This window comes from Glycine max, chromosome 4 (genome assembly GCF_000004515.6).
Source record: "Glycine max cultivar Williams 82 chromosome 4, Glycine_max_v4.0, whole genome shotgun sequence".
NCBI classification, from domain to species: Eukaryota; Viridiplantae; Streptophyta; class Magnoliopsida; order Fabales; family Fabaceae; genus Glycine; species Glycine max.
This window is the reverse complement of record NC_016091.4, coordinates 25924725-25938281: the sequence shown is the minus strand read 5'-3', so window position 1 is coordinate 25938281 and position 13557 is coordinate 25924725. Positions and strand designations below refer to the sequence as shown.

Sequence of the window (13557 nt, the reverse complement as noted above, 5' to 3'; positions counted from 1 at the left end):
TTAAGTTGAATTACTTTAATAGGCTATATTAATAATTAATTATTTAACAATATTTAAACCTAGAATCTTCTTTAAAGTACTCAAATCTTCATTATTATGCAAAATTAATAGGTATACTAATTAATTATTAAATAACGAAAAAATTGTTTAAAAGGTCTTAAAATGGTGAATGCTTTTTTGGTTAAATTTGTCTTTAATTTTTTTTTACGGAAAATTTGTCTTTGTTACAAGCCTTAAAAAATTATTTGACCAACAAAATAATCAATTCAATTAAACTAACCCAATAATAATTAAATATTTTTTTAAAAATATCTCAGCATCGTATAACAAACTTTATCATTTAAGAATAGAATATTTGACCAACAAAATTCATATTCAAAGAACCAGGGACTCCGGCACCTTATATATACATATACCCGAACATTTTCACTTTCCACCATAAACCTCAAGTCTCATACTATATATACTCTTAATTGTTATATATACTTTCTTCGTTCAGCATGGACTCGCCGAAGCGGCAGGCGCAAAAGTTTCTGGTGACGGTGACAGCGGTGGTGGCGGTGGTGGCGAAGCGGGCGAGCCGGCTGCAGCGGAAGCTGGCGGCGAGGGAGGAGTGGAGGATCGAGCTTCTGCGATCACCGAAGAAGCTTCTGAGCAACATAAGCAGCAAAACGCTGCCGTTTAGGAAGAAGAAGAGGGGGGAGGAGGATTGGGGAAAGGGTGGGGTGTGGCAGAAGGCGATCCTGATGGGAGACAAGTGCGAGCCGTTGGATTTCTCGGGAGTGATTTATTACGATAGTAACGGGAAGCAGGTGAACGAGATGCCCCTCAGGTCGCCACGTGCCAGTCCCGTGCCGCCCGGGTACTATTTCATCCACCACCGCGACCGCCACCTCTGAGCACCTCTGAGGCACCTCGGTGTGTTTGATTGAGGAGGAGATGGGAGAAATTGAGAAGAAAAAATAGTTTGGACCTAGATTTCACAACTTTTATTCTCTATATTAATTCAAAAATTTCTTTTCTATTTTCCATATTCTTAATCAAACACAGAATCAATGAATAACTCATTGATGATACTGCACCGGTTACAGGTCGGGGCACGTGCCTGCCTTTGTTTTCAGACGTGTGTCTTTTTTTTTTTTTTTGTGGTTATTGGATGAAAAGAAATTGTATAGGACATGTGAGAGTGGGAGGCTTTGCTCCTTGAATGGGTGTTAATTAGTGTTTGGATAAATAATGTAGTTTGTGTTACAGTATGTTTAGATTTGAATTTCGATCTCTTTGCTTTTCTTCTCTTTATTTGAAGGGAGTATGGTGGGAGAAATTGTTATATGGATAGCTATATGGTTCTGAATTTATTTGTGACTATCACTTTGATTTATTTTCTCGTATATATAACAGAGACTTTTAGTTTATAAAAAAAATTAATAATATTTAATTATATGTTATATCTGACTGGTCAGGAATATAATAACTTAGAATTATGTAATAATTTCTTGTAAATTGGGAGGTGGTACTAGTATTTTAAATTTGAGAAGATTGGGAATATTGGAAATTTTTCGTTTATAGTTTTCAGTAATAAAGCGTAAAATTACATGTTTTTTATTTTTTTTTACCTTTTATGAAGGTATTTGTAATGAAAAGAATATGAGTTTAAGAAAAATGATACTCATTTACCCACTTTTTATCTCATTTAATTTATTCTATTTTCTTTTTTTCATCACATCATTTATAATATCTATATTTTTTCTCTCTATTATAACAAAGTTAACAACTAAAAAAAGTTGATATTCGAGTTAAATATAATGATAAAGCAGTCTCACTTTGTTGCTTCTTTTTTTAACATTCTCCAGTTACTTGCTGTCACTATTTTTTAGCATCCAATAAATTTAGGAAAAGAAATAAAGAAGAGAAAAGAAAGGATTGGTTAATTGTTCAAACATTTGCACAAACTATCTATTAGCTCCTTTGAATTCATGGGGTCAATATCTGCGAGCTAAAATTGTAGTCTAATGTCATGACTTATGACTCATGGGTTGCGCATGAAAGACAATCGACTTTTGTAGGCTGTGGTGTCCACTAGAAGTCAACTTTGTATTCATTGTCGTCGTGCATTTTAATGCTTTGCTGCGTCCACTGAACGCAGTTTCAATGCACCTCATTTTATCTCTATTAAATTAAGGACGTAAAATTGTGATATCAACTCTTAAATTAAGTGATGCATAAAAAAAAATCTCTTAAATTAAGTGCAAGTGACAAGTATGTAGTTCTACTGCATACTTACTTGGAATAAAAATTTTATCGTTAATAATTATTTTATTTTATTTAAACACAATTATCTCTAATAAAAAATATGTATAATATTGACAAAAAAATGGTACAAGTGATAAAGACAAAATCATTTTTGAAGTTTATCTAGATATTTTATCTAAAACACACTCTCTCACCCAGACACACACACACACACACACAGATATATATATATATATATATATATATATATATATATATATATATATATATATATATATATATATAAACAATCTTAATGAATAATATTAATTTCATGGTAGGCTAAAATATATCCGAATGAGAATGACAAACCTCCTCTTCAAATCGATCAAAAACATTTACGGTATAATGAGAATTATAATATTTTTTCATAAGCAAAACTCAAATTCGGTACATTATTTAAAGAGAATTAATTGATTCAACTAGTTATTAATAAGACTTTATTTGGATTGAAAAAAAGGAATAGAATAAATCAAAAAATATAATGAAATCATAAGTTGATTAAATTTTTTGGATTCCTTAAAATGAATCAGAATGAAATAGATTACAGGTCATTTGATCTTGCATCCATCGTTTTTGCCCTCAAATTTGAGGGTGTAATATGACATTAAGATATTTTTAAGTTTAAATATATTTTTACCTTTATAGTTAATTATATTTTGTTTAAAAATAATCTTTTTTATAATGCGAGAAAAATCCAATAATCAAATAACGTCAATAATAATTGAGTTTAATGACTATGTTGTATTGATAGTATAAAATATTGTTACACCGACATTTACTAACAAATCACTTTAATATAATTTTTAAGATAATTATTATAAAAATCAATAAATTTATCATATATTTTTTTATAATATAAACTTATCATATATAATAATTTGTTATTAAATATCATTATTTATACTATTAGTATATAGGCTTTTTTCTGAAAATAATTTTGAGTCAACATGTGACTTAATATAACATAATAAATCCCACATCACTATTAATTAGATATAAAATTACTTTAATTTTTTAAATTTATAAAAAAAACCTAATAATTTTCTTAGAAGCAACTAATAAAAAATTTAAAAGAATAAAATGTTACAAAGTCATAATTATTGGAAGTAAAAGAATTTTTTCACTCTACTTTTTATTATTATATTTACTAAATTACATTTTTATCCCATTAAGCCCTGACCTGTCATTTCTCAGCTTAGAGTTCCTGCTTCTGCGGGGCATTGTTCGTCAGATACCCAACTAGCAAGTATGGGAGATTGTTATCAACCGCAACTCTTGGAAAACAAATAATATCTATTCTTGAAAAGAAATTCTATAGTTTTAATATGTAGAAAGAATCCGGTAAATAAGTTAATCTGGTTGAAGCTTTCATCCTTTATTCCTTCTTTTTCTTATTTTGGTGTTGGATTCGACAAATCTATATCTTTCTATTCGATTTCAAGTGATAAATTGCGTCCAATCTCCTGTGAGAATATTGAGTATGAATGGATAGCCACTAACACGAAGAGATACCAAGTAAAACGAAAATTCTTTGTCCCTATAAATTAGTTGATGACATTCTATATAGTAATATCAATTAATTAATACCTATTCTAGTGCTATTCGAGGTCGGTTACTCATTACTAAAAAATTGTCTGTTCACGTTGCAGTATCTATGTCGGTTATCAAAAAAACGATGTAGTACATGCGGTGACATTTTTACAATTAATGTCAACTATATTACGCAGTTAATGACGGTTTTTATAAAACCACCTTTGATGTTAACGTTACCAAGACGGTTTTATAAAATCGTCTTTGATCCAAGTCATTTTTAATTATTTTATTTATTTTCTCTTTCATTAATTCACAACAGCAACATGAAGAGTGTCGCGTGGGGTTGCTGGCAGAGAAGGACGCAGAGGAAGATTGGAGTTCTTTTCGGAGAAAGAAAACCAAGAAACACAACAACCACACCCTGGAAAAGGGAACGCTCCAGAGAAGAACCCTCATTGTGTTGCCGTGGTGTTGCCAGAGAAAAAGCACACAGGGGGGCGTCAATTTCTTTTGTCGTTGTGGTGTTGTCAGAGAAGAAGCCCGCCAAGGCCGCACAACACAGAGTGAAGAAGACCATGAAGACGTAACCTCTCTCTCTCTCTCTATTTTCCCCCTTTTCACTTCCACTTAGGGTTAGGTTTCTCTCTCTTCAATTCTTTAGGTTTTTCTTTCTGTTTCTTCCTTTTCATTCAATTTTTAGGGGTTGTGTAACTGTAATTGCAAAAAATTGTTTCATTCAGTATGATTTGTTTGAAAATTCGATGGGTATTAGTATTATGTGATGGTAAAAAAATGTCTGACACGGTATGGTGTTTATGTCGTAGCTTTTATGTGGCAGTCCTAATCTGACCTCGTGAGTGTATTACAGTGAGCTTTATATTAAAGCATCTTCAAAAGGACGACCCTCTACAATCAGGGAGGTTAATGTAGAAGCAAAGCTTCATGGTGAATCAAAGGTGATTCAAAGGTGTTTTGATTGTAACAATGATGATAACAAAAGATGATGACAAAGGTGATGACAAAAAGCTCAAAGATCAATCAAAGAACAACTCAAGTGAATCAAGAACAATTCAAGAGTTCAAGATAAGAATCAAGAAGAATTCAAGACTCAAGAAGAAAGTTAAGAGTCAAGAATCAAGATTCAAGGTTCAAGATCTCAAAAATCAAGATCAAGACTCAAGATTCAAGAATCAAGAGAAGGCTTAATCAAGATAAGTATAAAAAGTTTTTCTCAAAAATTGAGTAGCACATGATTTTTCTCAAAACATTTTTACCAAAGAGTTTTTACTCTCTGGTAATCGATTACCAGATTGTTGTAATCGATTACCAGTAGCAAAATGTTTTCGAAAAAGTTTTCAAATTGAATTTACAACGTTCCAATTGATTTCAAAAAGCTGTAATCGATTACAATGTTTTGGTAATCGATTGTCAATGCCTTTGAACGTTGAAATTCAAATTCAAATGTGAAGAGTCACATACTTTCACATAAAAGCTTTGTGTAATCGATTACACTGATTTCGTAATCGATTACTAGTGATTGTTTCTGAAAAAATCAAAAGATGTAACTCTTCAAAAAGGTTTTTGACTTTTTCAAATTGGTTTTTAAGTTTTTCTAAAAGATACAACTCTTTTAATGGTTGTCTTGACCAGACATGAAGAGTCTATAAAAGCAAGGCTTTGTTTTGCATTTTAAGAATCTTGAACACTTATTCATACAATCCTTTACAAGCCTTGAATCTCTTTGAATTTCTTCTTCTTCTTTGTAACAAAATCTTTTCAAAGTTTTCTGATTTTCTAAACCTTGAAAACTTGTGCTATTCATCTTTTCATTCTCTTCTCCCTTTGCCAAAAAGAATTTGCCAAGGACTAACCGCCTGAATTCTTTTTGTGTCTCTCTTCTCCCTTTTCCAAAAGAACAAAGGACTAACCGCTTGAATTCTTTTGTGTCTCCCTTCTCCTTGTCAAAGAATTCAAAACGACACAGTCTGAGAATTCTTTTGATTCTTCCCTTTCCCTAATACAAAAGTGTTCAAAGGACTAACCGCCTGAGAATTCTTTTGTATCCCCATTGACAAAGTATCAAAGGTTTAACCACCTGAGATCTTTGTCTTAACACATTGAAGGGTACATCCTTTGTGGTACAAGTAGAGGGTACATCTACTTGGGTTTGACTGAGAACAGGAGAGGGTACATCTCTTATGGATCAGTTCTAGTGGAGGGTACATCCACTAGGTTCAAAGAGAACAAGGGAGGGTACATCCCTTGTGGATCTTTGCTTGTAAAAGAATTTTTACAAGGTTGAAAGAAATCTCAAGGACCACAGGTCGCTTGGGGACTGGATGTAGGCACGGGTTGTTGCGGAACCAGTATAAAAATTCTTGTGTGTTTGTTTCCTTCTTCCCTACTCTTTTACTTTCCGCTATGCATTTAATTTCCGCTTTTACTTTCTGTTAAGTTTCTTTTCTACTCCTCATTCTCTTAACAACATAAGTAAAAGCCTTAGAAGAGTAAATTTTTAATTAGTAAAGGTTTAGGAATAATTAATTCAACCCCCCATTCTTAATTATTCCGAGGCCACTCGATCCAACAAGTGGTATCAGTGCAGGTTTCTTGTAGAAAGTCTAACCACTTCAAGATTCATGGCCTCTTTAGATTCTTTGTCTTTCAAAAGTATTTTCAGGAATAGGTTATTCCAAGATCATGATGAAGACCAAGTCAACTTTTGTCTGATGACAAAATCTCATGAGAACAACGAAGAAGAATCTGTAAGGAAGAAGTAGTACATCGACAGTAGATGTTCCAAGCATATGACAAGAGATGTATCCAAATTCACAACTATTTCTCCTAAGAAAAATGGACATGTTACATACGACGACAACAATATTAGTAAAATCTCAAAAAAGGTAACATCTAAGCCATCTCTATGAATTAAGGTATGATTAGTATTTTCAGTTAAGTTATTTTTGTGGCTAATAAAAAATAATTGTTGAAATTGTTTGATTGTGTTTACAATGTTTAATTAACTATATTTAGTTTTAATTTTAAATATATATGATAAATTGAATTTTGTTTAAATTGATTAATGCTTGAATTGCTTATGTTTTGTTTGTTTTGACATGATAGATTAATTAAATTAAGTAAATAATTACTATGATATGTGTTGATGATTGTTATTTGATACTTATGTTAAAATTTATCATGATTAATTAACTATATTTAGTTTAAAAGAATTTCAATATACATGATTGATTTCTTTTTGTCTTTGGAAATTGTGTCCAACTTTTTAGAAGTTTGAAAATTAAAATTTGGAAGTTATTGGAAGTTTGAAAATTAAAATTTGGAAGTTATTGGAAGTTGAAAGTTGAAAATAGAAGTTGGAAGTTGAAAATGAAAGTTACTAGAAGTTGGAAGTTGAAAATGGAAGTTGAAAGTTGAAAATGGAAGTTGAAAGTTGGAAGTGAAAGTAATTGGAAGTTGGAAGTTGAAATTTGAAATTTAAAATTTAATATTTGAAATTTGAAATTAGAAATTGAAATTTAAAAAAAAAATTGAAATTTGAATTTTTTTTTAGAAATTATTGTGCATAGTTAGTTGATTGTTAATTAAATTTAATTAATTTGAAATGTTTGATGATTGATTGTGATTGAAAGCTATTATGATTTTTTTATATTTAAAAGTTATGTTGATTATTTTGAAAATATATATTTTTAATGATTATGCATGATTTTTTATGTGATATGTGATTAGTCATTTATGAATGGTTATGTATGGTTTTATATCTCTTGTATGATTCTTGCATAATTTTTAATATGACATGTGAATTACTTGCTTAAGGTTCATTCATAAAGTTTTTCAAAATCCATTATGCTATATTTATTTATTTTTATATAATAATTTTCATATATAAAGTATCTTTTTGATTCTAAAAAAAATGTGTTATCAAGCATGAGCATGATAAAGATATTGAGCATATAGGTTTCAGAGAAAATAATGATTACATGATTGATTGAATTCTTTGAACTGTCTAAGTTTTTAAATTATCTTTAACAAATCTGAATGTTTGATAAAGCCTATGATCTATATCCTTCAATCCTTGTATAATTCTTGTTTGATATGTTTGAATTACTTGATTATTATATTGTATTTTAAATAAAATTATTTTGATATGATAAAACCTTCTATGATAATAAAAACTCATCTTGGTAAGTGTTGATAGTCAATTAGCACTTAGTCTTAGGAAAAAGGTGACTGTGTTTTAAAAATTTGTAGACACTAAAAACCAACTTGCAGACATCTTTACAAAACCACTAACCAAAGACTCTTTCTACACCATTAGAAGAGAATTAGGACTTCTAGATGCAAGTAACTTAGACAAATGATTTATGTTTTGATGACTTATGACTTATTTGTTATTTATGCACATATGCTTCTATTATAATGTGAGGATAATTTATTATCTTGCTTGATATCTATAATCTTCTCTCTTTTATTGTTTAATTATTATATTTTGTTTTTAAGCCTTGTATTTGGCTATGTTTTTATGACATTTGAATACTTAGTATTTCTTTTAATACTTGCTTAGTATGACTGAATATGATGATTATATTGACTTGCTCTTGGTTGTTTATGATTATGTGTTTTAAACTTAATTACTTTAATGATATATGACTAGAGGTATGCACTTTTATTTGGTTATTATGAATGACTTTTTGGATTATATGACATTCTATGAAGTATTATCTTTCTAAGATTGATGAATGGTTAAGATATCTTGTTTGATTGTTTTTCTATTCTTGTGTATGCCATTTATGTGGTTTTTTTATATATATATTTGATCTATTCATGTTTCTTGCTTCATGATTGGTTTATATTCTTCCATGATTGTCTTGTGAATGATTAGTAGTATATGTATGTTTCATACTTGTTACGCACTTTGGCTTTTTGTTGATGCCAAAAGGGGAGAGAAATATGGATTAAATCAAGAAATCACATGAGTAATCAATTTAATTTTAAGATAAGCACAAATTCAAAAACAAAGGGGGAAAATTTATGTGAGTGATCGACTAGGAAAAAGTATGTGTGTTTCTTGATTTCAGAAGTTGTCATCATAAAAAAGGGGGGAGATTGTAGAAGCAAAGTTTCATGGTGAATCAAAGGTGATTCAAAGGTGTTTTGATGATAACAAAAGATGATGACAAAGGTGATGACAAAAAGCTCAAAGATCAATCAAAGAATAACTCAAGTGAATCAAGAACAATTCAAGAGTTCAAGATAAGAATCAAGAAGAATTCAAGACTCAAGAAGAAAGTTAAGAGTCAAGAATCAAGATTCAAGGTTCAAGATCCTAAAAATCAAGATCAAGATTCAAGACTCAAAATTCAAGAATCAAGAGAAGGCTTAATCAAGATAAGTATAAAAAGTTTTTCTCAAAAATTGAGTAGCACATGATTTTTCTCAAAACATGTTTACCAAAGAGTTTTTACTCTCTGGTAATCAATTACCAGATTGTTGTAATCGATTACCAGTAGCAAAATGTTTTTGAAAAAGTTTTCAAATTGAATTTACAACGTTCCAATTGATTTCAAAAAGCTGTAATCGATTACAATATTTTGGTAATCGATTATCAGTGCCTTTAAACGTTGAAATTCAAATTCAAATGTGAAGAGTCACATCCTTTCACATAAAAGCTTTGTGTAATCGATTACACTGATTTGGTAATCGATTACCAGTGATTGTTTCTGAAAAAATCAAAAGATGTAACTCTCCAAAAAGGTTTTTGACTTTTTCAAATTGGTTTTTAAGTTTTTCTACAATACATAACTCTTCTAATGGTTGTCTTGACCAGACATGAAGAGTCTATAAAAGCAAGGCTTTGTTTTGCATTTTAAGAATCTTGAACACTTATTCATACAATCCTTTACAAGCCTTGAATCTCTTTGAATTTCTTCTTCTTCTTTGTACCAAAAGCTTTTCAAAGTTTTCTGGTTTTCTAAACCTTGAAAACTTGTGCTATTCATCTTTTCATTTTCTTCTCCCTTTGCCAAAAAGAATTCGCCAAGGACTAACCGCCTGAATTCTTTTTGTGTCTCTCTTCTCCCTTTTCCAAAAGAACAAAGGACTAACCGCCTGAATTCTTTTGTGTCTCCCTTCTCCCTTGTCAAATAATTCAAAACGACACAGTTTGAGAATTCTTTTGATTCTTCCCTTTCCCTAATACAAAAGTGTTCAAAGGACTAATCGCTTGAGAATTCTTTTGTATCCCTATTCACAAAGTATCAAAGGTTTAACCACCTGAGATCTTTGTCTTAACACATTGGATGGTACATCCTTTGTGGTACAAGTAGAGGGTACATCTACTTGGATTTGACTAAGAACAAGAGAGGGTACATCTCTTGTGGATTAGTTCTAGTGCAGGATACATCCACTAGGTTCAAAGAGAACAAGGGAGGGTACATCCCTTGTGGATCTTTGCTTGTAAAAGGATTTTTACAAGGTTGAAAGAAATCTCAAGGACCGCAGGTCGCTTGGGGACTGGATGTAGGCACAGGTTGTTGCCAAACCAGTATAAAAATTCTTGTGTGTTTGTTTCCATACTCTTTTACTTTTCGTTATGCATTTAATTTCCGTTTTTACTTTCTGTTAAGTTTCTCTTCTACTCCTTATTCTCTTAACAACATAAGTAAAAATCTTAGAAGAGTAAATTTTTAATTAGTAAAGGTTTAGGAATAATTAATTCACCCCCCTTCTTAATTATTCCGAGGCCACTCGATCCAACAGTTAAAGCTTCGAACGTTGGTCAGCTTGTAAGAATTTCTGGTATATTAAAGCGTCTTCAAAAGGACAACCCTCTACAATCACTTTAGGTTTCTCTTCATTTGTGTATGTTTGTTTACGGATGAGTTTGGCTAAGGTGGTCCTAGCATGAATAGCAAGATCACTTTGTTTGCACTGCATAAAAGTCAAAGCAGGATAATTAGCTAAATCTTGTATTGTTAGGATTTAGTTTTGAATGTGTAACAAGTGTTTTCCTTCTTTACTGATAACTTCTCATGATTATCTATTTATTTCTGGTCCCAGAACTAGGAAGAGATCATTTCCTTTTGTAGCATAAATAATCATGTGCATACTTCTAAGACACCTTTTGTCTTTTACTCATTGGCTGCAAATTATTTTTTTGACTTGATAGTAAATATTTGGATATCTGACATGACATTATTTGGTTTCACAATATGGAATTGATTTTGGAACTTTCTTCTTCCCTTATAGTTATAGGTCTAGCTTGTCATTCTCATTACCTTAAACTATTTTATTTGTAGGTACTATTCTAGCTAAATTGATGCAAAAAGTTGACATCATAGGAAGTTAACCACTGTGCTTTCATGACTTGGTAAGAAAACTTGAACTAACAATGGTAAGTTTGAGAAGGCGCAGAATTTTGGGACTGTGCTCAGGTAAATGGTGGTTGGTAAACATGTTTCTATCCATTGGTATGGAGAATATTGATGTGAATTGTATGTTAGACTCAACTGACATTGTTTTCCAATATATTTTCCTATTTCAAGAAACAGTTCCTTTGTCACACCACTTCCTCTATATTGTCAGAATCATTCTGGTTTTGAAAATTCAAACCAGCAAGCTAAACCTAACAGTGAACAGCCTGCGCTTTCTGATGATGCAACCAACCCGGACAGTGTATGAACAAGATTAATAGTGATAAATAATTATATACATGCTTTTTCTATGCTTCATTTATTTTTCCTATAAAAGTACTTATGAGGTTTTTGGTCTTGGTATCTGTTTAGGGAATCTTTTAGTATTTAGCATTCCATTTCAATGAACTATATATTAGAATCATTCAAACATTTATTCTTGAAATGATAATGAACTTTTACTATATTTTATTTTTGTTACATTGCTAAAAATTCAATTGACAGAACTGGTCAACAAAAAACTTTGACATATGTTTTGCCATTGTCTATTTTCCTTTGAAAATGTTTCAATAATTAAGAATTTGACCAATGAGAGTTACTCAATTCAATTTCAATAATAGCTTTCAAATAATGATTTGTTCTGATCATTAACATTCATCTTTATGTGTTATTATCTCCATTTCTTCAGTATGGGTATGTCCAATAACTAAGTGGTTGGCAATTCCCTTTCTTTTTTCTTTTCTCTGACATTTTGGCTAATTAGATGGATAAACCTGATGGTCCAACTATTCAAATTTATCTTTATAAATTTTATAAAATAAGGTAAAAAGGTTAGTGGTCTTGGTCTCTTGGGTTTATTTTCTTCAAATCTTCCAGTTTCTCACTTCATCTCCCAGTGGTGATTCTTTCTAAACCAGATTATTACCAGCGATTCAAAGACTTCAAAATGCTTTGTCTCCTAATTATTGTGTAATGTGCTGACTGATTCTGAAAATGCTTTTCAATTGTTTCTGCATTAGTCTGCAGTTTCACTTCTCTGGAATAATTTGTTAGTTGTTTTTTGGGGTTTCCCCAAGCTTCTTAAGAAGTTCGTCTCTGTTAATTTAAGAGGACGTGGAACCAATAGAGATTCTCAAAGGTTTTAGTACTGTTCTCAATTTGCAGTTATTTGGTGTATCTAGCTGGAAAGAAATGCTACAACTTTTACTGGTTGATTGTTGCCTCTTGAGTTCATTTGGGATCAATTAGTTCACTTAACTTTTTTGTAGGTTCCTGCTAATGGTCCTTTTTGGGAGTGTCTTTGGTAGATATAGAGAGAGATTGACATGTTGTATTACATATTTCATGTTCATAGTTTTTTTTTTATTTCCTTTCGTTCTTGGTGTATTTTTTGAGGATTGCTTGTCGTCTTGCATTTGCATCTCTCCTTTTCTTTGTGAATTCTTTGTATATTAAAAAAACATTAATAAAAAAAGAACGTAGAAGGTAGCAGTTACCAGTCCTAACTATTGTTACATATTGGAAAAAATGGTAGGCCAATATTTCATTTGAGTTTGAAAATAATAAGGTATGTGAGTCTAACTAGACTCCTCTGATTTTCAAGAAAGATTAGGACATGTCTATAGCTTGCAGAATCAATGTTCCTTGTGACTAAAAAACCATTGACTAAACGAAAGATATATTTTTCCTTCTCTCCCATTTCCGGTTGCATAAGTATTCCCATTTCTCCCCAGGATTACTATTATTGTGTTGTGATATGCTTTTTCTTGGATCAACTACAATGAACACCAGTGTCACCAAGCCTTATCCCAATTTGTGGGGTAGCTACATTGATCAATCGATACCACAGGGCTCTATGTTTCAATGCTAGAATCAAGAAGATTTTAGATTGATTTCCACGAACAGGTTGATGAATTAGCATTTGTGGAGTACATGTGAATATGCGATCCAAATAGATTTTTACTAAGTTGATAAAATTAGAAAGTTTTTCCCTTGGTACCATCTATCTGTTATTTAAATCATAGATAGCATAGAACTTACAATAAACTATTTTATTTTTACCAGAATAATGTTGTGCAAGAAGAACTGGGATCATCAAATGCTTCTGGTTCTAGCTCGTCAAAAGAGCAACTTATTCAACAAATTACAGGTTTGTCACTTAAAGGCTAATTTTTTCATGTCTTTTGTTTATGTCTGGATTAGTTTATAATGACCTAAAAGATTTTAAGTAAATGGTAATATTTCCTTGAGGATATGCTTGGAGTTATTAAATTTGAAATGATTTGATGTGATTTTCATT

The 13557-nt window shown here is 31.0% G+C and overlaps 1 protein-coding gene across 1 annotated transcript; it reads left to right on the top strand.

The window, feature by feature from the left end:
- Window positions 1-379: 379 nt before the first annotated feature.
- Window positions 380-1358, top strand: LOC100775409 (uncharacterized). Its single transcript, XM_003551213.5, has one exon. It carries the CDS (start codon window positions 501-503, stop codon window positions 897-899), a length of 399 nt encoding a protein of 132 aa, XP_003551261.1. The 5' UTR covers window positions 380-500; the 3' UTR covers window positions 900-1358.
- Window positions 1359-13557: the final 12199 nt, after the last annotated feature.